This window comes from Mauremys mutica, chromosome 4 (genome assembly GCF_020497125.1).
Source record: "Mauremys mutica isolate MM-2020 ecotype Southern chromosome 4, ASM2049712v1, whole genome shotgun sequence".
Lineage (NCBI taxonomy): Eukaryota > Metazoa > Chordata > Testudines > Geoemydidae > Mauremys > Mauremys mutica.
This window is the reverse complement of record NC_059075.1, coordinates 8817920-8842375: the sequence shown is the minus strand read 5'-3', so window position 1 is coordinate 8842375 and position 24456 is coordinate 8817920. Positions and strand designations below refer to the sequence as shown.

At 40.0% G+C, this 24456-nt stretch overlaps 1 protein-coding gene across 3 annotated transcripts in view; it reads left to right on the top strand.

Moving 5' to 3' along the window:
- Window positions 1-23240, top strand: part of DDHD1 (DDHD domain containing 1) — an 88699-nt gene extending 65459 nt beyond the window's left edge. For all 3 annotated transcript variants that reach the window (XM_045016363.1, XM_045016364.1, XM_045016365.1), the window contains 6 exons: window positions 1532-1794; window positions 6621-6696; window positions 12173-12322; window positions 17056-17308; window positions 18804-18998; window positions 21951-23240. In XM_045016363.1, coding sequence (XP_044872298.1) covers window positions 1532-1794; window positions 6621-6696; window positions 12173-12322; window positions 17056-17308; window positions 18804-18998; window positions 21951-22132 — 1119 coding nt within the window. In that variant the 3' untranslated portion in view covers window positions 22133-23240. The remainder of the gene's footprint in view (window positions 1-1531; window positions 1795-6620; window positions 6697-12172; window positions 12323-17055; window positions 17309-18803; window positions 18999-21950) is intronic.
- The last annotated feature ends 1216 nt before the right edge of the window (window positions 23241-24456 follow it).

Sequence of the window (24456 nt, the reverse complement as noted above, 5' to 3'; positions counted from 1 at the left end):
GGGTGCATCTCAAACTCTTACACCAATTGAATGCTCATGGGAATCGTAGTTAATACTTCCGGGTCCCATCTGAGTTGGTTTGTGCATGGTACTCACTGTCTATCATCTAACCACAGGCAGGCGGCAAAATTTTCACTTTTTTTCACTTCCACAAAACGGACATGAAGTGGCACAGCATCCCCTTGCCGATGGCACTTATTGGTCCCAATTTTGGGGAGTAAGGGAAAGTCTTGATGATCACAGAGAGAGAAGAATCAAAAGATTCATGATTTAAGGCTCAGATTTTGTCATGGATATTTTTAGGAAAAATCAGAGACCAGTCATGGGCAAATAAACAAAAATTCACAAAAGCCCGTGACCTGTCCGTGATTTTTACTAAAAATACCCCTGACAAAATGGGGAGGGTGGAGGGTCCAGCACCCACAGTGGCTGGGCAGCTGTGGGGTCTGCCCGCCACAGCTTGGCTGCTGCGGGTCCCGCACTGCCCTGGGTGGCTGGGAACTGCAGGGGACTCCCACTGCCTGCAGGATCCCCCTGTTGCCCAGCGGCTAAGAGCTCTGAGACTCCCCTGTTGCCTGGCGGCTGAGAGCTGCGGTGCTGCCTGCTGACAGCTCCAGACCTAGGGCAGAAATGTCACACAGGTCTCTGGAAGTCACGGTTTCTGTGAGCACTGTTATAAAATTACTTTCTTACAGCTAATACGAAACTTGGGTGCTTTGGGGATTTATGTTGTGATGCCCTGGGTACACATGAATCACCATCAGTCCACCAGCAAAGGCAGTTCTGAACCTGGATGACTCCTGTAGTCTTACAGAGCTCCTAAGGAGCACAGAGTGTGTCTTATTGCCAGGTCAGAGTGCCTACATAACTAAGCTCTCCACATTTCCCCTAACCTTAGTGAATCCTGCTGTTCTCCTTGCTTCTTGGCCTCTCACAGATTCCATACTTTAATTCCTGTTCCCAGTCAAGGGTGCCTCTCTGCTGACTCTTGTACATTTTCAGGACAAGCTGCATATCTTAACAAATCCTTAGGTATCTTGGGGCCCTGTGCTGAGAGGGTACACATGAATCAAACTGTAGATAAGTAGGACAACTCGTGAATGGCATCTTGTGGACCCAGGGACCATTTGGAGTTCCAAAGCACCATAGAGACCCTGCTCCCTGACTGTTAGCACATGCCCATAAACATGTCTAAAGCCCTCTAAATTCCCAGACAGAGGACTGAGTTAAAATGGAGTTAAGATAGAGAGTACGTCAGAAATTTAAGAATAAAATCCTTAGAACTTTTTTTTTAAACAGGAGATTTAGAGTCATGGTTAATTAGTTCTCTTTTATAAATGGTTACCTTTTGGACAGTTTTAAGTTACTCGTTGATAAAGCAAAATTCTCGAGTCACATTTAGTGCATACTAGAATGGCCACATACACTGCCATGAAGCAGTCCCATCTTTGAACTCGTAGTAAGAACAGGAACAGGGAGATTAAATAGATAATGATGAAATCTTAACACAATGTTTTCTTTCTTAAAACAGCTAGTAAAAGGCCTTCAACAGGAGCTGAACCGGTTATATATGCTGTTCTGTTCTCGGAATCCAGAGTTTGAAGAAAAAGGAGGGAAAGTCTCAATTGTGTCACATTCCCTTGGATGTGTAATCACTTACGACATAATGACTGGCTGGAATCCAGTAAGACTGTATGAACAATTGCTGCAGAAGGAAGAGGAGGATCTTGAAGACCGTTGGATGAGCTATGAGGAGCAACATTTGCTTGAAGAACTTTACATAACTAAACAACGGTAATGTATTCCACATTCTCATTATTAAGGAGAAATCTGCATCCCTAAATGAAACTCTTTAGGAGTTTTCCAGAGCTTACCATTACTTTTATCAGAAATGCCTGGCACTGTTGCGCCAGTGCTGGCATTGAATAACAATGGTACATGGAATTCTCTAACCACAGGACAAACACATTAGTGAAGCTGTCAAAGGTAAGGGGAGCTGGGATCAGTGACTGGAATTCTGAGCCCGTATCCTGCATGCTGTACCAGAATCAAACAACTGGCCAGCAGGAATCGTCTGTTCATTGCCAGCAGATCAATTTGGGAACCACTTCCAGCAAGGGACAATAATGCAAGGCCCTCCAAAGACATTATTGACAATACTCTACCCCTATAAAGTAACTAGATCTGTGGCTGCACCTGCCCATGGGTGGGAAATGAGCAGTGATGCAGGGTGGAGTTATAGTTGGTGTTGGAATGTTAGCTGTGAATTTCCTGAGTTTCTAGCACTTACGTTTTTTTATTTTTTTAAGAACAATAAGTATTCTGAACCTATTCAGGTTTGGGGAGAGGAGGAGGAATAAAGGTTCTCCTTTGAGGAATTGCACACGTCCTTTCCATTATAGGTGTATGTGCAGTCTAGTGCAGTTGTTGGGAGAGTTTTCCCTTATCGGTACCTGTGGGGTGGCATGGTTACTGTCATTAGCACCCATTGTTTTTATAGGGCAGTTTGTGTTTAGTTTAGCTTAACTTGGGGTGGGGGGTTGGGGTTGGGGTTTGACACCAGCTCCTATCTGTGTACTGGAGTTATGCCTCATTCTTTGGGCTTGAAACCCTGCTGCTCTTGTGGAAAACTAATACTAATTAGTGACCTGCAGTCCAGCTGCCTTAAGTACTTGGGGGAGGCTCATGTTAGTGACAGATGCAGTATCTCTAAGGCATTTAAGCCCCGATCCCAAAAGGACATCCTTTATTGGAGCCTTCTTGCACAATCTGGGTACAAAGTGCCTCTGTATCGGGCAGCAGTGCTCCTCCGGCCTTGGTTGTACTGAGAGACAAATCAATTTCACTGGTGCCAAAGAAGAGGTAACACAAGTCATCTAAGGACTTGGTACTGGGCACCTCAAGATCAGAGGTGCAGAAGTTGAGCCTCTGCTAAGGACTCAAAGGTGTGCTTAAAAAGGAGGCATTCTCCAGAACAAGCCTCAGAATGGGAGTTTGTTGGCTCCAGAGCCCAGTTCAGTACCAGCTTTACTATTGTCATCTCAGGTTCCAGTGCCACAAGACCAGAATACTTTCCCGGTACCATCCACTCTTGAGGCGTTTGTTGAATCTGTCAAGGATAGCTCTGCCTATTAATGAGTCTGTTCTGGAGCCTACTCAGGTTTTTTGGCAGACCCCATCGTCCCTGCCACCTACTGCAAAGATAGCGGAGAGGAGATACTACATCCCCTCTCATGCGTTTTAACATTTTTACAGTCCTGCCTCTCAGGGCTTGCTGGTAGTATCTGCCGTTAATATAAGGGAGAGGCAAGGTCACCAGGCATTGACACAAAAAAACTAGACTTGTTTGGAAGGAAGCTTTATTCCATGGAAGCGTTACACCTTTGTGTTGTGAACCAGCAAGCTCTGCTAGGGCACTATGATTTTACTCAGTGGGATACAATTTTGAAGTTTAAGGGTGAGCTCCCAGACAATATGAAACAAGAATTTCAGGTGATGGTGGAGGAGAGCAAGTTAGTTTCTAGAACAGCTCTGCAGGCTGGTCATGATGCATCTGACTCTGCAACTCGTTGCCTGGTCTCCATCATCACCATGTGATGGTCCTCATGGATGCTATCCTTTGTTCTCCTCTCAGAGCGTCAACAAACAATCCAGGACCTCCCCATTGAGGGGTCATCACTCTTCTCGGGAAAAAAATTGGTGACACTCTGCATAGTCTCAGGGACTCCGGAGTAACTCTGAAATTCCTAAGGATTTATATTCCAAGGGCAAAGAGGAAGTCCTTCTGTCCTTATCAGACCCAGCAATTTCTGGAAGTTGTAGCTCACACCAAGGAGAAAAGATATAGGCGTTTTAAAAAAAAAAAAAAAAAAGTCCACCCTCACCTTCTGCCCCTGCAGCTGCTGGTTCATCAAGGCAGACTGCATCCTCCTAGCACGCATTTTGTTGAATAGGTCAAGAGCAGAGTATCAGTTCCAAGAGTGCCATCTTTGCCTTCTCTGATTTTTGCAAATTGCCTATCCCACTTCCTTCATGCTTGGGTCCACATCACCATGGCTCAGTGTGTTCTAAGCATGGTGGAAGTGGAATACACCCTTCAATTTCTTTCTAGCCCCCCTCCCAGCCCCCCTCCCCCATCCCTCTTCAGGGACCTCTCTCTCAAAGCTGTGTTATTTGCGAGAGATACAATAGCTTCTTCTTGTGGGGGCTATAGAGGAAGTCCTTCAGTTGCTCAGAGGAAAGTGGTTTTACTCCCGTTACTTCCTGATCCCGAAAGGAAAGGGAGGTGGGGTCTCAGGCCTGTTTTAGATCTGAGAGAGTTAAACAAGTTCCAGCAGACGCTACTTTCTCCAATTCTGGACGCATGGTGTGCCTGTGTAACCCTCAATGGAATACAGATAGGGACCACACATCTCAAAGTACTTACCTGTAACTGGAGATGCATGGCTCCGACAAAGTGGGTATTCACCCATGAAAGCTCATGCTCCAATACATCTGTTAGTCTATAAGGTGCCACAGGACTCTTTGCTGCTTTTATTAATCCTAATGTTACGCAACATATGCATTTATAAATGAAAACAGCCATTTTTAAATTTTATTAATGCAGTTCAGTATGACTCTAATATGTATGCTTCTATAAAACATACAAGTACATTCTGTAACTGCAGGATTTCAAAGTTTTTAATCTTTCTGAAGCAATATTGGGCTTGTGAAAATTTTTGTGCCCGGAGTAGTTTGATAGTTTTTTCTATTGATTTTTTTTTAAATGTTTTAAATTGTACTTACCTGTATAATGTTCTATAAGTGGCATGTGTGGTTACAGGATATGATACCTCTTAATATGTAATGGGTGGAGATAAATATTCAATTTCTTTGCTATGACTGAGTCATACTCTTGAACACATGTGGACTGTTGAAAACGCTACTTTTCAGTAAACGCCAGTCCCCAAAACCCATTTGGTGCTAGTTAGACTGATACACAGCAGAATAGATATGTTCTATGTTTTATAGAACCAGTTGGAAGTAACGGAGGAGGAGACGGACCTAGGAGTCCTGGTTGATCGTAGGATGACTATGAGTAGGCAATGTGATGTGGCCGTTAAAAAAGCTAATGCGGTCTTGGGATGCATTAGGCAAGGTATTTCTAGTAGGGATAAGGAGGTGCTAGTCCCGTTATATAAGGCGTTGGTAAGACCTCATTTGGAGTATTGTATGCAGTTTTGGTCTCCCATGTTTAAGAAGGATGAATTCAAACTGGAACGGGTACAAAGAAGGGCCACTAGAATGATCCGAGGAATGGAAAGCCTGTCGAATGAAAGGAGACTTGAGGAGCTCGGTTTGTTTTCCTTAACCAAAAGAAGGATAAGAGGAGATATGATTGCACTCTTTAAATATATCAGAGGGATAAATACCAGGGAAGGAGAGGAATTATTTCAGCTCAGTGCTAATGTGGACACGAGAACAAACGGATATAAATTGTCAGTCAGGAAATTTAGGCTTGAAATTAGACCAAGGTTTCTAACCATCAGAGGAGTGCAATTCTGGAACAGCCTACCGAAGGAAACAGTGGGGGCGAAGGACCTCCATGACTTTAAGATTAAGCTAGATAAGTTTATGGAGGAGATGGTATGATAGGATAACGGGCTTAGTCAATAGGTCAATTAAGTGCCACACTGGTAATTAGTACAATGGGTCAATGATAGGATATTGTTAGCCTTTTTCCAGAGGGTATGGCTGGAGAGTCTTGCCCGCATGCTCGGGGTTCAGCTGACCGCCATATTTGGGGTCGGGAAGGAATTTTCCTCCAGGGTAGATTGGCAGTGGCCCTGGAAGTTTTTCGCCTTCCTCCGAAGCATGGGGCAGGGGTCGCTTGCTTAAGGAGTGGGTGGATCGGCTTATGTGGCCTGCATCTTGCAGGAGGTCAGACTAGATGATCATAATGGTCCCTTCTGATCTTGAATTCTATGATTCATAAAACACATTTTGAAAACTGAATAAAGTCATTTCTTCTATTCTGTAAAGAATTTGTAATACTATTGTTCTGCTGTGGATTGAGCAAATCTGGCGGCCACGATAGCCACCTTACATTCATGCAAAACAAGCCAACAGTTAAATGCCCCCAGTGATAGCTGAAGCAATGGACTAGACTGCATTCAAATACAGGCAGTGGCTGGGCCATGCAGTCCAAGAGGTTTCCTTGGGGTCTGATAACCACAGGAATGAGGGATCGTTTTGATAGCAGCTGTGAGTTGGGGGCAGGGAGGGAGGAGAAGCAGCAAAACAACCACAGAAGCAGATAGAGAAGGAAGCCAAGATACAATCGGGGATGCACGTGTTCCATGACCCTGAGAAAAGCTGAGAGAGAGAGAGGTTTGGGGTAAAGTTCTGGCTGAGAAAGGGTTGGGACTGTGAGCGAAGAAACTCTCCTGCTGCTTGATTCCTGCTGCGCTCAGGGAAACAGAACTTTGTGTATGTTCTTTGTAAATAAATAGGACTGCGTCAAACAAATATCTGACTCCTGCATCAATTCCTTCTCTGAACAGAAACAACATACAGCCTCAAAAATTGGCTAACTGCTTTTTGTATGCACCATGCCTAATGAAGACACCCCTTTTTTCTAGATTGAGAGAGATAGAAGAAAGGTTACATGAATTAAAGGCATCAACCATATCGAAAACACCTGCCTTAAAATTTAAGGTATGTATGTTCAGTGGATTTTTATTAAATGAATGAATATTTATTGTGTTTGCTATAAAAGTTTGCTTTCAATACGCTCTACCCAAGCTTCTTTTTCTGATTGTACTGAGGTAATTTTTATAGATTTTTTTAAAATATTCGCATATGTATATAAAAGGATTAATATACATTCATATATTTAATTGTTGCTCTTTAATTTAAAATTTATAATATATATTTATATCTAAAATATATATTATATATTATTTATATGAATTATATTAATTACATTTTTGTTTATACCACATGTGGTGGTGAAATCCATTTTGTAAATTTGCATTTATCATGCACCTTTGACAGTCTCACCTCTACTCTGCCCACTAATCCATCTTGCCCTGGGACTGCTTCTAACATGCCAAACCTCTGAACAGCTTCAAACCTGGCTGAACTTCCTCCAAATGTGGAATTTTCCCCCAGATTACACTGGCCTGCTGAGACACGGGACAAGCAGTTTTTAGTGATAGGTTTAGACTGATATTTTATAAGCCAATAGAGCCAATTACTGGAGCTTTATGCCATTGGAAAGAGGTGATTCCCAGCTTTCCAGTTGGTTGCACAAGACTTGCTAACAGTCCTATAATGTTCAGAGTTTTTAAAATTATCATTTTTTCCTCCTGATGTCACTGCTTTTGTACTCATAGGCCCAGATTTTTAAAGGTATTTAGGCATTGCTGTGCTCAGCGATGCAATGTGTAGCAGATTTAGGAGCCTAAATCTCATTTTCTAAAGGGATTTAGACACTTAAGACTAAATCTCAGTGAAGCGTTGCGTCATTGAGCAGAGCCGTGCCTAAATAGCTTTAAAAATCTGGGCCTTAGTAACTAAAGTTAATATCAAATGATAGACAAATGGAAAAATTACTTACTAGTAATTCAGTTTGTCCTAACCCTCTTCTCTTCACTATCATTTTAAAAAAACATAATCTACATCATGCTTTTATCTCTACCGGTTGGGAAGCAGGAGATAGACTGATACCCTTCGCCCCTCAATTCTGAGACTTGTCCTTCATCCACTTGCATTCAGTCTGAATGTTTTCAGAACAAGAGCCCTACGAAGGGGCACAAAGCAAGGGAAGTAGGGTGGGGAAAGAGGAGAGAACTATGACAAACCAAATTACTCATAGGTAATTTTCCCTTGTCATACATCCTCTCTCTTCCTCATCCTGCTAAATCTTCCATAGACTTAAATAGTGTATCAAAGGGTTTTCTATTGTTGCCTGTCACTGTAGTTTCTGAGTACCTTCATTCTGATGGAGAGCAGTTCAAGAGGAGGAGAGGCTTACCTTAAATATATGAGAGCTAGATGCTTCTACTAAAGGAAGAGTTCACAGGATGCTTCCACTGAAGGACAACTTCACAGCGGCATATTAGTCCAGCTGGTTGTATGTGACTAACGTGGCGACAAGTAACTGCTTTGTAGATATCATCCACCAAAGTCTTGGCTCTTTCTACACAGACAGAGCTATTCCTTTAATCATGCTCTAGTTTAACCAGGAGTTATTGGGCTTGATGCAGTAATTGCTGAATGAAATTCTTTGGCCTGTCCAAAAAAGACCGGCAGGCAATCAGAGTAGATGGTCATAGTGGTCACATATGGCCTTCATATATGATTGAATGGGCCTGTACTACTTTGATGGGAAAATGTGCTCACTACTGTGGTCACCAGTGTGCCTAAGATCAGGGAAAGTCACTAGTCCTATTTAAGTGAGACTTAAATGGTTGCTTGACCTTGAGCAAATAGACACATTTCTCTGTCAAGATAAGTTCAGGAAGAAATCCAGAAACTACATTGCCTGGTGATTTAATGTGAAAGGAAGCGGTGCATATAACTGCTCCTTCTTGGGGGCGGGGCGAGAATCTGAAGATTTGGAGGGTCTTTGGTCAGTGCTCCTAACTCATCATCCCGGCCAAGATTATGGCCACCAAAATAGGATCTTTGGAGTTAAGGACTTTAGACTTCCTCCTCACTGATAGCCCTAATGAAGGATTCGCTAAAACTCTCAGGGCTAGGAATGGTAGGTCTCACTGAGGGGACCAGGAGTTGAATGCCAGAACTCTACTAGTATCTCACCAGACATGTAAAGTTTAGGGATGCAGTCTCGTTTTGGCCTTTTCTGTGGGACAACAGCTGTGGAAAAGGAAGAAGAGGCTAAGGAAGAATTCTGTTTCTTATCTGAAGAATGTAAAAATGCTGGGAAAGCTAGACGCTCTATGGCATTGGGGCATGTCAGTTGTCATTTTTGCTTCAGTGGTCAAAGATAACAGCATGATAGACGGATTTTCCTTTAAGAAGTGGAAGAGAGGAGGGGCATACCACAATTACTTCCTGATACTAAAGCTAGTGATTAGTTTATTTAACTCTGTATTTGTCAACACAATCACCCAAGCTATTTCAGGATTCTGTGACACTTTTTTCACAAAGATTCTTAAGGTCAGTTAACCCTGGTTTCCTGGGCAAATTACAACATATTAGAACTCCTACTTTTGTATAGCAGCATCCTCTATCTATCCAAAGCTGTTAATGGTGTTGAAAAGACACTGATGAATTACCAGGAGTACAACTGAAATGCAGCCATATCTGAGAGAAAAGGAGGTCTTCAGACTTCTGTTCTGAATTGCTGCAGAGTGTTGCTACAAGAACTGCCTAGTTAAATTCCCCATGTAATGCTAATCTGCTAGCTTTGTCCCTTCATTTCTTGTCCTCAAAAGTTGCATGGTGTTTCTGATGCAGTTAAAGGGCTATGAGCTACAGTCTAGAGGTGGCTGCAGTTTTGTGCTCAACTGGAGTATTTCCTCAGTCAGTAAAGTTCTTTGCAATCCTTCTGGATGAAAGGCAATATATAAACATATGCTGCAGTTATCTTCATTGCCCTCCCATTTGAATTTCACCTGTAAATATGCCCATGTGTCCCCTTCACTTGCAGACATTGTCTCATTGAAAGGTGCATTGTCACACATTCATTCTCTCATTCAGCTGCTCTTCTAGTCTGGAAGAATTACAGAAAGTCTTGAATGGTATTGTTGGTGATTTGGGTTTTGTTGCTAAAGTAGCTTAGCTCTGCTTCCTGTGCATCATTCCTCCCCAGTAATTCAGTTTGTCTTCTGAATCATAGCTGTCATCATAATCTATCTTTGGAGCACAACATTAAAAATAAATGTTGCTTCTGTTATTAAACTGTGCCATTGACAACTTGCTGCTGTGTTTCACACAAATAGGTAATATTCCCCACCGCTGCTTCAATATCTGACCTATCCAAATGAATGTTACCTAGTTTTTAAAGACTGTGGCCTCCTGACCTCAATAGATCATCTTATGGCAACTTTCCAAATAAACTACCTGCTTGATAATGCCGAGAGTCTAATGGCTGCAGTTCCTCAGTTTGAAGGACTTCATTTCTGAAAGGCTCTCTTGATTCTGTGGAGATTCACTTTTTGGTATTAATCAGAACCATTAGATGGGATACACTCTACAATTGATTAAGTCTTCAATCTACCTAGCCGGAACACCACATCAAAAGACTTCTTCCTATAGGAGAATATATAGTAAAGAACACTGACCCAAGAAGGAAGCCCTTGTCCACCTGGACATTGTCAGTGATGCATTATCAATGGGCCTGAAGGAGCAGGAAAAACCCTCCTGTCTTGTAATCACTGGATCCATTTACCTTTTCAAATACTTGTCTAGTCTGCATTTCACCTAAGCTGAGAAATCTCCTTTTTAAGTATCAGCTATCAAGTATCACATGGCAGCCACAGTAGCTTTCATGATACCCCTTTCTGAAACAGGAATTGCACAGACCCTGAATGCAGGTGTGTCAGATTGGCAGGGTTGAAGCTACTTGTATGATTTAAAGGATTATGCAATGATAATCTTCCTGTATTTAATGGTCACCGCATTTTTATTGTTGCTATTGAAGATAAAATGAAGCTTTCATCCAATTAGGAAAATACAGGATTCTATGCAAAGCTCGGTTATAAAAGAGAAGATCTGCTCTGTAATTGACTGGAGCAGTAATATAGATAATGTTTTGTGGCTTGCAAGATGGCTGGCGTTGCTGTAGAAATAAAGTCCTTGTATTAAAATGGAGTTTGAAAAGAACATTCCTGTTGAAGAAAGAATCTTGCTCAGAAGTGTGTTACCAAGGCCAATTTAGAGGAGGAAGAATTTCTTAAGCAGCACTGGAGTCTGGTGAATGAAATGGACCATTATTTCCCCTGTCTTGCTCCATATGCTGCCTGATATATAACAGTTGCTTCAAGAATCCAAGCATTCAGCATATTTGATTAATAAAAATGCAGCCATTTCTTTTGTCCGCAAAATGGTATTGCCCTAGTAATGATTCTGTTGTAATGCACTGCCAGCTTATCGGGAAAGTTACAATGAAGTTCTGATAATGATAGAATGAATTTTTCTTATTAGAAAATATACTAAAGGTTGAAAAGTAATTTTGACTTGTGAAAATATATTTGACTACAGAGTTTTACATTTGATGTTTCTAGGGGACTGGAAGTCTGAGGATTGGTAATGGGATACGAAGCCATTCACCTCTAGGTCAATGTTGAATCCCGGCCCAGGTTGGTAGTGACCAAAAGTCGTTACCACTGATGCATGTTCAGTGACCTTATGTCAGACAAGTTAGTGGTCTCAGCCCAGTTCTCAGGGGACAGGTTTGCAAGTTTAAATCGCCAGTGGAGACTGAACTACCCTCTCAATGTCAGAGGCAGTCCCTCCAGAACAAGATTGCAGTAGATTGGGTCCATATGAGGGGAGCTTGCAAAACTACCACTGTACTGTACCTATTCTGTGTGTAACAGTTCCCAGTCTGTGTGATACTGGCACCTTTTCACAAGTACCAAACCATTCACTCAACCTAAGATGTTTTTAAGAGGTTGTGCATAACACTGGTGTGTGTGCGTGTGTGAGTACTACAAATGTAATGTAGGTAGTTCTTGATTTTCAATATAACTTGCTTTTCTGCTTCCTTGATGGTCTATGTATCAGAAACAGCCACAGAGCACTTCTTTAAAGTGAAGTTTAGTAGTTGTGGTAAGCTTCCTGCAATTTCATGAGAAATCAGACTTCAGCATTATGAACTTCATAATTTTTTCTTTAATATCCTTCAAAATCAGCTCCCTCACCCCACTCCCTGTAACACTTATATGCCTCCTTCAGTTGAAGTATCGAACTGAGACAGTGTTTGCAGATTTCCAAAATTTGTCTTACATTGTGCAATAACATGTAAATTTCTTATCACCTTTAAGGGAGATGGAAAGTTTACCTGTAATGTATTGTGGACTTCTTCACTCTTACTACTAGTTCTTCATAACATGTTTCTGAAGTCCCTCTGTTGAGACATTGAGATTTAAACCAAACCCCACTGTGTGTTAGAAAGCTACATTTCCTCCAGCTATTAATATAAAATGAAATGTCTCCTTAGGTTGAGAATTTCTTCTGTATGGGATCTCCATTAGCAGTGTTCTTGGCATTGCGTGGCATCCGTCCAGGAAACAGTGGAAGTCAAGATCACATTCTGCCCAGAACTATTTGTAACCGGTTGCTAAACATTTTTCATCCAACAGATCCAGTGGTGAGTTTTTATTGCAGTTACAAGCTTTTACCTCAAGAGTATTTTTAAATAAAGTGTGCTGAAGGACAATAAAAGACAATATGTAAGAAGTGATCTTCAAAGTACTTGCATCAACATAGGTATGTTTCTGCATGCAACATGGTTTTGCAGAACAGCTTTCTGCCAGTCATCTTCCAGTGTCTTAGGTTTTGTAATTGCAAAATAAATGATCACTAGAAAATGCAATAATGTCCTATGCAGTTCTTATCCTTCCTTTGGAAATAGTTTACTCAGTAACAGAGTGATTTTTTTATGCATAATTGAACACTACTAATCACTAATGATTAATCTTGGTAGGATTCAATTTCAATTGGTAAAGGTTAGGTAAATGTTCATTTCAGCTGAAAATGAAATTGATGAAAAAAATGTCAGTAACAGCATATCTGCAAGGATCGGGTGTCACTGGCCTTGCATCCTCCCCTGCATCTTGTGCCAGGGTGTCTGGGGCCCCTTAGCTATGTAGGGAGTCCTCTGCAGCCCAGCTGTCAATACTAGGAACCCACTGTAGCCCTGCTATCAATGCTACCCTAACTCCATCCCTTCCCCCTTTCATTTCTAGCAACTGTAAAAATAAAAATGGTTAAAAATAGAAAACATCTTAAAAATAAAAAATAAATATTAATTGTCAGAAGTAGAAAAAAATTGAATACTGCCAAGCCTACTAATGATACAATGTTGCATTCACAAAGAAGCTGCGCTTTCCAGTTAAAAGCTTCAAGACTTCTGTGATAAAACTTCTATTTCCACATCATTGAAGTGTTGCTAGCCGTTTTTTAACTTAGCCTGGCGCCAAATATTATCTGACTGCAATGGAGCGTTGCTGATTTACATCCTCTAAGAATCTGTCCAACATCTCTAACTTGCCAGACAGTACAAATTCCGTTAGGCATTTTATTTTCAAAAGAGGTCAATCAGATTTGTAATTGACTCTGACCCTCTCACAAATTGAAACGTTCTTTACATGGACTCAGAAGGTGCAAAATACTTTCCTACTTTATGAAAGCACAGAAAACTGAAAGGGTCATACTGAATATAACTCCTTAATAAAAATCGATATGCCCACAGATCAATAGGTAATGACTTTTTTGAAAACTAGTCTTTTATCCATGTACAATAACTGAGTTATTTATTAAGACAGTCTGAGAATTCTACCAGCATACAAAAGTATATTTCCACTAGCATGCAAAAGTACAATTTCAGTTGGGGAGAGAGAAGGTGGGTGAAGTAATCTTTTATTGGACTAACTTCTGTTGAGAGAGAGAGAGACCAGCTTTCGAGCTACATAGAGTTCTTCTTCAGGGCTGGGAAACGTACTCAGTGTCACAGCTAAATACAAGATTAAACAGATTGTTTAGCATAAGTGGTTAACCCATATTCTAAGGGACCATTCAAGGTGAAATGGCCCGTTAATGCCCCTGTAGTCATAGGACAAAAAGGGTGGAGTGTCCTTGTAGAGAAGTAGATCACATCATGGTAATGAGCCACCCAAATACCCAAGAGAACCTGTTTCAATACAGAAATAAAACCCCCTCCTACTGCACACCCTTGGTTGTCACCTACCACCCCATCCTGGAATCCATATGGGGGTATCCTCAAACTACAATCCAGACTCAATGGGGACCCCATCTTGAATGAAATCTTTCCCGAACCCATTTTTCTTCAAACAACCCCCTCCCCTCCAATCTCTCGAAGCTCATCATCAGAAACAAGCTCCTCACAGACCAAGACATGCCAACTCAAAGCGGCACCAGACCCTGCCAGAACAGATGCAAAACTTGCAGACATAGCTCCACTGCTACAATGATCAATATCCCCCACAACGCACCTTTCAAGATCCGGAAGTCCTACAACATGTAACGTACCTCATTGTCACGGGTCCACTCACAAGGTCCACTTCTCCTGGCTGCCCTGGGGATTAGCTCCTTCCAGGTGTTGTGCTTCCTTCAGCAATCCTAGGCAGTCTTCCCACTCACTGCCTCATTGCTGGGATACTCTGAGGACAGGTTTGCACTACAAATTTACATCAGTGCAGCTGCACCGATGCAGAAAGCTCTGCCATCGGCTTAATAACTCCACCTCTCCAGGAGGGGTTATGGTGAGTATAACTATGTTGCTTAGGGGTGTGGATTTTTCCACACCCCTGAGCGACAACGTAGTTCTACCAAAGTAAATATGTAGTGCACATCAAGGCTCGATGTGACTTGAAAGCTTGTTTCTCCTCCAGCAGAATGGTTACAATAACACTGCATATCATTTCAGTTGGAAATTTTCCATTAGCCGCATGTATGTTACAGGCTTTAATGAGCTAATATCTTTTTATGTAAGAACATAAGAACGGCCACGCTGGGTCAGACCAGTGGTCCATCTAGCCCAGTATCCTGTCTTCTGACAGTGGCCAATGCCAGAGGCTTCAAAGGGAATGAACGGAACAGAACAGGGCAATTATCAAGTGATCCATCCTCTGTCATCTAGTCCCAGGATCTGGCAGTCAAAGGCTGAGGGACACCCAGAGCATGGGGTTGCATCCCCAATTATCTTGGGTTATAGCCATTGATGGACCTATCCTCCATGAACTTACCAAATTCTTTTTTAATCACAGTTATAGTTTTGGCCTTTGCAGCATTCCCTGGGAACAAGTGTGTCATGTGAAGAAATACTTCCTTTTGTTTGTTTTAAACTTGCTGCCTATTAAATTCATTGGGTGACCCCTAGTTCTTGTGTTATGTGAGGGATTAAACAACACTTCCCTTTTCACTGTCTCCATGCCATGCATGATTTTATAGACATCTATCATATCCTCCCTTAGTCGTCTTTTTTCCAAGCTGAACAGTCCCAGTCTTTTTAATCTCTCCTCATATGGAAGCCGTTCTCTACCCTTCATCATTTTTGTTACCCTTCTGTGTATCTTTTCCAATTTTAATGTATATTTTTTGAGATGGGGAGACAGGAACTGCACACAGTATTCAAGGTGTGGGCATACCATGGATTTATATAGGGGCGTTATATTTACTGTCTTACTATCCCTTTGCTAGCCATTCCTAACATTCTGTTAGCTTATTTGACTGCTGCTGCAGAGTGACCCATATAAGAAGGATTTATTTTAAAGAAAGCTGCTGTTTAACTCCTGGTGACAGGGGCCCTAGAGAACGGACATGCCATCCTGTCATCTGGCCCTAGCCAAATACATATCCCAAAAGGGAGGACAAGATCTCTGCTCCCTGAAAGAGTTAAGAATATTGGAATTGTCTGACTATAAAAAATGTCATGGGACTGCGACTTACCCCTCCATGCCAGTCTACTACTTTTATCTCACTATAGGCCCCAATTCAGTAAAGCATGTAAGCTCAGGAATGGTCTAATTCAAGTTCAGTTGAACTAATCACACATTTCAATGGTTTGCTGAATTAGGGCCATAGTTTTTATTTCTCTCTCCCCACCTCAGCCCATCTACAGAAAAGCTGCTCATTGAGTATGTCTACAATACACTTTTTTTTACCTTGAGTTAATTGAGTGCCAATTCAAAGGCTAGTGTGGCCACTCCCCACACATTTGATCCAGCCTACAATCATTTGTTCTTTATCCTAAAAATTACCTAGATTTTGTTCAGGGCGTGTCTACACTTACCTCTGGAGCGATTGATCCAGCAGGGGTCAATTTATCACATCTACTGTAGACTTGATAAATCAACCACCAAGCGCTCTCCTGTCGACTCCGGTACTCCGCCGGAGCAAGACACGTAGGCAGAGTCGAAGGGGGAGGGTCAACAGTCGACCTACTGCGGTGAAGACACCACAGTAAGTAGCTCTAAGTACGTCGACTTCAGCTACGCTATTTTCATAGCTGAAGTTGCGTAACTTAGACCGACTTAGGTCGCCCCTCTTTCCTCTCCCCAGTGTAGTCCAGGTCTCAGTGGTGAGTGACAAGGAGATGCCAGAAAAGTGGTAAAACTTGCTGTCACCTATACTGTCCAGTAATGGCTTCTGTTGAAAATAAGTATAATAAAACTTCTATCTTACTCATCAGACTTTCAAAGCTCACTACCTAAATTGTATCTACAGTTTCCACATTTGCATAATAAACAGGTTTGTTCAGATTGTGCGAGCAAAATTAAATAGCCAGTTTTAACGATTTGCTGTGAAATGCAGAATCAGTTTATCCATATAGAAAGGATAAGTCTTTTGCTGTACTGTAATAGCCTACTATTAACAGTACTTTTCACTTCTGATGAAAGACTATAGCAGTAGCAGTGTTGCAGAGGAATATACAAGGATATGTGCATAAGCAGTGAAGAAACTAGTCAGTTTTCCAGGAAAATGAAAATAAACATGACCATAGTGTATTTTCAACATTAGTCAATTTCTGGCTATTAATTTGCTGCAACTATTTCAAAGTAGCAAGATTTCTGTTCTTAACAGAGTGACAGGGATTGGGAGCAAGGAACTCCTGAGTTCTAATTCTGACTATCCCACTGACTCACTCTATTGTCTTGGGCAAGTTATTTTAATTTTTGTATGCATCTATCCTGTAAAATGGGGTTGCTGCCGTTTATCCATTCATCCCCAGGGGACTGTGAGGCTGAATCATCAGTGTTTGTTCAGTAATTTGAGGATGAAGAGCGCTATATATTGGTAAGTAAATTTTAATTTTCAGTGTCTCACTGCTCAGAATTTTCTTCTCTTGAATTTCTCTTGCAGGCCTATAGACTAGAACCTTTAATTTTGAAACACTACAGCAACATTTCACCTGTCCAGATCCACTGGTACAACACTGCAAACCCTCTACCTTATGAGCACATGAAGCCAAGCTTTCTCAACCCAACAAAAGAACCTACCTCAGTCACCGAGAGTGAAAGTATACCAACCATACCAAGCCCAGCTACTTCACCAGTCATGGTTCGACGCCATTATGGGGAGTCAATAACAAATATAGGCAAAGCAAGTATTTTAGGTAACTGCTAATTAAGTCTTTTCATATGTACATAACATTTTGCAATTAGGTTTCATGCAATAACATTTTGATTGTTAATAGAGCCCTATTTTCATACAAAGCTTCATTTTTTTCCTTTGTGATATTGAAGGCATAACAATAAATGTGCTGTAATGGTATCTTTCCTGTACTTCCACAACATAAGTGCAGTGCTAATTTAAATCCAAATAAACTTTTACTTAAGGGAATGGGATGTTTATATATACTTCAGCCAATGTTATTTTTTTGCTACTGCTATCTTATTTGTTGCGTGTTTAATTTAACATCCTGATGGGTCAGTCAGTATCCAATAATCAAATGTCAGTTTGAAGCATGAAGAATTAAAATGTTTGCATTAAAATCACATTTCACAGTATTGGTGAGTGGCAGCAAGGTCCTTGGTTAGTAATGAGAACTGTTCGGATTCCATTTAACTTAATATAACATGAATTTCCAGATGCAAAATTCTAACCTGAAATTTTTTTCTGTCCCCTTCATTGTCCTTTAGCATCCTGACCCAGCTTAAGCACTAGCTTAACTTTAAACATATGAGCAGTCTCTTTGCTTTTGATGCGGTTACTCTTGTGCTTAAAGTTAAGTATGTGCCTAAGAGCGTTGCTCAGTGTGGGCCTACGCTGTTTGGGTTTTATACTAAAAAACTTGAACAAAGTTTAAACAAGGTAACCTGCTGTTAAGTTTCTTCCCTAGTGAGCAAGTAAATCTTTATTTCCTATCTTCTTAAGGAGTTAGTCTGATTTATATAATACTTCTAAGCAAGATCTTACAGATCTCACTACACAGCTTTTGTTTTCCTCCCATGTAAGATCTTTGTATTTAACTTCATTTTACTGTGAAAGTAGCTTTTTAACATAGCCACAGGATGGCAGCAAAGTCAGGAGAAAATGTTCTCACTCTTAAGGTTATGAATCTGTAAATTATCTTAAACTTTCATGCAGTGATTCTCAAACAATAATCATCCCCTTTCAATGATAATATAGCACTTCTTATGCTTGCACCATTTCTAGAGAGACTTAGAAGTTGATGAAAGGAGTGTCCTCTCATTAAAGATGCTAATGTGATTCTTCTTTCACTAGATTGTAATTATTGTGAAGTACCCAAACCTACTGTGTAGCAAAATGAATGAGATCTTAAAAGAATTTGTCTGTAAAACAGGAATTAAAATAGACCTTTTCAGTATTGGATTTTATTTTATTTTATTGGTCCAAAACTGTTCTTGCATATTTTTGTTTCCCTGACTACAGTTTCTGAATTATAGCCTTGATTGTACACTAGACTTGAGTCATATGATAAAAAATGTAGAGTTAATTTAAATAAGCTGTTTTTCCCACCCTGGAAAAACATGAGTAGTGTTTTTCTTTCTCTGTCATTCGGCTGTAATTGATGGGTGTTACAGCCACTTTAATTTGTGGTATGATTTAACAGTCATGGTGCCTGTCCTGTTTTGTGCTGAATGCAGGAGCTGCTAGCATTGGGAAAGGCCTTGGAGGGATGTTGTTCTCAAGATTTGGCCGATCTAGTGCACCCACTTCACAAACATCTGAGACTGGAAAAGAGGGAACAGAAGGCGAAGACAAGAAGCCAGCTGCCATTCATTCTACTGTTGGAACGCCGACCTTCCCACACAGCAGCTCCGGCTTCCTTGACCCCACATGTTAGTGTACCTTTACATACAGCAGCTCGCTGTATCTTCTGGCTTCTCTTTTGGAAATGGAGACTATTTTTTAAGTTGACTTTCGATGCATTTCTTGTGGGGGCGGGGGACATGGAAATGTGTGTGTTATAACAAAACACATATGCTCCTGTTTAAATTGTTTCCTGGGTAGCATTATAATGATAAAAACTGGGTTCATTCCCATTCATTAAATATTTTTCAATTATTTCCAGAGACTTACATTTCTTTGATCTGTTTTTTTTTATTTGCTCTTTAAATGGTACATATATTTCACAGAACTTTAGCTAGTATAGTAGAACCTCAGAGTTACGAACACGTTGGGAATGGAGATTGTAACTGTGAAATGTTCGTAACTCTGAACAAAACATTTATGGTTGTTCTTTCAAAACTTCAACTGAACATTGACTTAATACAGCTTTGAAACTTTACTATGCAGGAGAAAAATGCTGCTTTCCCTTTATCTTTTTAGTAGTTTACATTTAGCACGGTACTGTACTGTATTTGTTTTCTTGCTTTTTATTTTTTCTCTGCTGCTGCCTGATTGCATACTTCTGGTTCCAAATGAGTGTGTGGTTGACTGGTCAGTCCGTAACTCTGGTGTTCATAATGCTGAGGTTCTACTGTCCATCCTCTGCTACAATGTTCTCTAAAATATCATTGGAAAAAATCAACATAATTGCCTCAGAAATCTAGTTTCATTTATAATAGAATGCATTTTTTTCTTAAATTCTCCAGTATATGTCTGGCACTAAGACATACTGTTTGGTGATGTACAAAGTACAGAGAAAGAAACAGTCCTTGTCCCTAGCAGAACTGGTCCAAATACAGGACAAAAATGTAGCAAACATTTTAATGAAAATGACAGCACTTCCTATGCCAAAATTCAAAATGTTGATAAAATTAATTTCAAAACTTTTCAATCACTCTATTGTCAAGGCATTTACTGTCAAAAAATCTGATTTAATCTAATCTGAAATCAACAATTTCAGTGACTCCTTATTTCATCTTTTTTGACTTCACACTTTCTCAAAGGTGTTTTCCCTAGATGCATATACCCAGTACTGCCCAATCAGTCAAGTTCAAAGAGATGACTTTAAGTAATCATAGGAAGTCCAAGTTCTGTATGTGCAGTCAGTTGTTTCACTCTGACAATTTTAATGTTGGAATTAAGATAAAGCTGAAGTTTTGTTTTTCCTGTTCTGAAAAATGTAAGTGTTGTGGTCAACATGGTCTTTGAATTGGGCTGGTGCAACTTAAATTATCTCTGTAGTAACAGTTGAGTCAAGAATATAAGCAGTGCTGCATCTTATGGTAGCATCCACATGATACATCACAGTTCTAGCTCTAGATAAGAGCTAGCTTCAACAGATAATCTGAGTGACTCATTCATCATATAGGGCAGAGGTTTAATTTTAAACGTAGGGAAAATATGGAGGAGTAACAGTAATTGTGGTTAAATCCTAGTGGGGGGTTCTTTTCAGGAAACTCAGCAACTCCAGCCTTGCCACCCAATCCCAGTATCTCTCTGTTGTGTTCCATAGATGGAGATCCCACACCTTAGCCCAGCCAGGCTGACTCAATCCATGGCTGAAGTGTTAACTTCTGAAAGGCCTGCTACATGGATATGTGTGAATCTTGCTTGTATCCCAAGGTTCTATAGTGGGATCACCGAGAGATAGAAGTGTTTTAGCAGTTTGCTTGCAGAGAAACCAGAGTCGTCTGATTTTACTGTATTTGGAAACCAGTTAGATGTTGGTTTGAAAATATTAAGCCCTATACCAGGGGCTCTCAAACTGGGGGTCGGGAGGTTATTACATGGGGGGTTGCAATCTGTCAACCTCCACCCCAAATCCCACTTTGCCTCCAGCATTTATAATGGTGTTCAATATATAAAAAAGGTTTTAATTTATAAGGGGGGGGTCGCACTCAGAGGCTTGCTATGTGAAAGGGGTCATCAGTAAAAGAAAAAAGTTTGAGCCACTGCCCTATACCTACCTGAACGTTGTCGTCATCATCATGATTGTGGAGATTTTGAGTGATATAGTTTTTAACATTGAGCCAATGACTTTGACAAGCAATTCTATTTTTTCCCAGTATGTTTTTTGGCATTTGTGGCTAACTAGGATTTTAGTTTATCCATTTCATGCGGTTGCTCTTTTAGAGCTAAGAAAATCTCTACAAATGAGTTGTGTTAATTGTAGTAGCAACTAAGCCAGTTAAATGTGCAGTAAAGGCTGCTTTGATGTATGTGGTATTACAGTAGCAGTTGTTGAAATAAAAGGGCAGCTGCTGAAACATTTTGGAAAAATCTGGAAACTTAAAAGGACTGACTTTCTGTGTAGAAACTAGGACTAAAGCGAACATTTTCAGACATCAGCAATTGTCAGATTCCTTTATTTGTTTCAGTGCCTAACTTGAGACATCCTAAAGGAGCCTTATTTTCAAAGGGCGGATGCACCATACTTTCTGAAAATCTGAGAACCTTCCAGGTGTCTTAAGTTGGGCCCCTAAAAATTAAGTTATCGGTATCTCTCTAGTCTCTGTTGAAAATCTAGGCCTAAGCCTGTTTTTAGAAGAAAAGATCAGGATACTTGCCAAGTAATTCCCGCTAGTTACATGAAGAATAAGGTTGTTAAACTGTTCTTTCCAACATCTTCAGTGTTTTCTGTGTGGTCTATCCATTAGTATTGTGTTATTTGTAGTAATTGCATATATAGATGAAATTTCATACATTATAAATGTTATTTTATATATATAAATTACAAAACAAGAGAACACTCTAAACCCTCAGCACAGGAATAATATTGGGTACTTTTTATATACAGGCAAGTAGAAACAAAACCAAATGATAGAAGAATTAGCATGTGGTTTTCCTTTTGTCAAAGTATGGATCTAGTAACTCTTCCTGTTTTTGTTTTGTTTCATTTCTAGTGGAACTGGAGCACAGGATTGATTTTGAGCTCAGGGAAGGTCTTGTGGAGAGCAGATACTGGTCTGCAGTAACATCGCACACTGCATATTGGTCATCTATGGATATTGCTCTCTTTCTTCTTACCTTCATGTATAAACAGGACCAAGAAGATGCTGACAAATCAAATTTAGACCCTGTTTGAATTTTTGGGGTTTTTTTTATTTTTTATTTTGAGGAGGGTGGGAATTTTACAACAAATGGCACAAAACTGATATTTTACTGTTAAAACGTAGTGTCAAAGGCATGGAAGTTTCAGGTTTAAGTGCATGTTTGGATTTTTTCCCATTTTTAAAGAGTAAAAATGATTTGTATTTAAAAACATTTCGTTTTACACATTTGCAGACCTAAAATTATTCCAAATTCTCATGATTTTGATTGTATAAACAAGCCAGAACATGTAGCATCACATAAGCATTGTTGGTGCAATATGTTTGGGTGACATATGTGCTAATGACCGTAATTGCTGTTTAGTTCATTAAAATATAAAGATTAGTCAACTGAAACTAAATTAACTTTCATTAACAAAACATATGTTAGATGCAAACCTAAAACTGCCATGTTCCTATGTTTTATGTACCAGTAAATAATAAACATTGGTGTCATTTTTCTAAGACTTCATTGAAATCTACAGGATATTACCCACAGTTCCATTGAAAGACCATTCTTACTGCTGACTTCAAGGGTGTATTACACATAACTTGTTTAGAAACTGCTGAAAAAGCATGAAACAAATATTTGAAATACTGTAATTATAATTTATTATTACCTCTGACTAATTGCTTCATTTATTCCAGTGTACAAAACATTACTTTTTTACTGGTTTCTTTTGGCTTAATTTAAGAACCACATTTATTTTCTACAGTGTTAAGACTTTTTCTCAGATATACATATCTTTGTACTATTCAAATGAATATATGGACACTGTGGCACACTTTCAGTATTTTTTTCATTAAAAATAAATCTTTGTGGTTTCACACAAATGACACTAGTTACATTCTTCTCAAAGGTAAGTAACCTCTTTCATAGGCCCCCTGCCTTTTTGGTCACATGTCTCTCAAATGACTGAAGGCTTATTTTGGGCCTCTCATTAGACTTAATTTGCAGTAGCCAAGTGTATTCCATTTACTGCTACTGAAAATATGTGCAATAATGTATTGAGAAGAAAGAGTGCAACTTAAAATGAATTTGGTGAGCTCAGAAGCATTTGCATAATTGATTTCAGAAGCAAACAGTGTGATACTTTTTATTAAAAGCCAAACAAAAGAGTTCTTTCAGTGTTTCATTTTATGAAAATCAGACCTCATCATGTGATTTCAGTAAAAGGATTGCAGTTGTAGCTGGATCAAATTCCCAAGGAGCCAGAAGAGGACCGTTATGAAGAAAGGAAATAATCTTCAAATTAATCACTTAGTCAATTCTGGGATCATAAAACAGAATTTTAAGGCTCTGGAGCAGAAGTGTCAAATACACGACCTGTGTGCTGGACCCAGATGATGTGTTCATGTGACCTACATGGCATATTTTTTTTTAAAATGGTCCTTGGTGGTTGCGAACAGATGCAAACCCAGTGTAAACAAATGCAGTAATGTCTTCGTGAGGCTGGAGACAACCTGAAGAGGTAGATATCTTGACTTTAATAAGTCTTTTGATACTGTCTCATATGACCTTCTCATAAACTAGAGAAATACAACCTAGATGGAGCTACTATAGGTGAGTGCATAACTGGTTGGAAAACTGTTCCCAGAGACCAGTTATCAGTGGTTCACAGTCAAGTTGGAAGGACGCCACCAAGTGGGGTCCTGCAGGGATTAGTTCAGGGTCCAGTTCTGTTCAATATTTTCATCAATGATTTAGATAATGACGTAGAGAGTACACTTATAAAGTTTGTGGACGATATCAAGCTGGGAGAGGCTGGAAGTGCATTGGAGGATAGGATTAACATTTTAAATGATCTGGACAAACTGGAGAAATGGTCTGAAGTAAATAGGATGAAATTCTATAAGGGCAACTGCAAAGTGCTCCACTTAGGAAGGAACAACTAGTTGCACACATACAAAATGGGAAATGACTGCCTAGGAAGGAGTAGTGCAGAAAGGGATCTGGGGGTCATAGTAGATCATAAGCTAAATGAGAGTCAACAGTATAACACTATTGCCAATATATATTATTATTCTGGGATATATTAGCAGGATTATTGTAAGTAAGACATGAGAAGTAATTCTTCTGCTCTACTCTGCACTGATTAGGCCTCAACTGGAGTATTGTGTCCAGTTCTGGGTGCCACATTTCAGGAAAGATATGGACAAATTGGGGAAAGTCCAGATAAGAACAAAAAAAAATGATTAAAGGTCTAGAAAACATGACCTATAAGGGATGATTGAAAAAATTGTGTTTTGTTTAGTGCGGAGAAAAGACTAAGAGGGGGCATGATAACAGTTTTCAAGTACATAAAAGGTTGTTACAAGG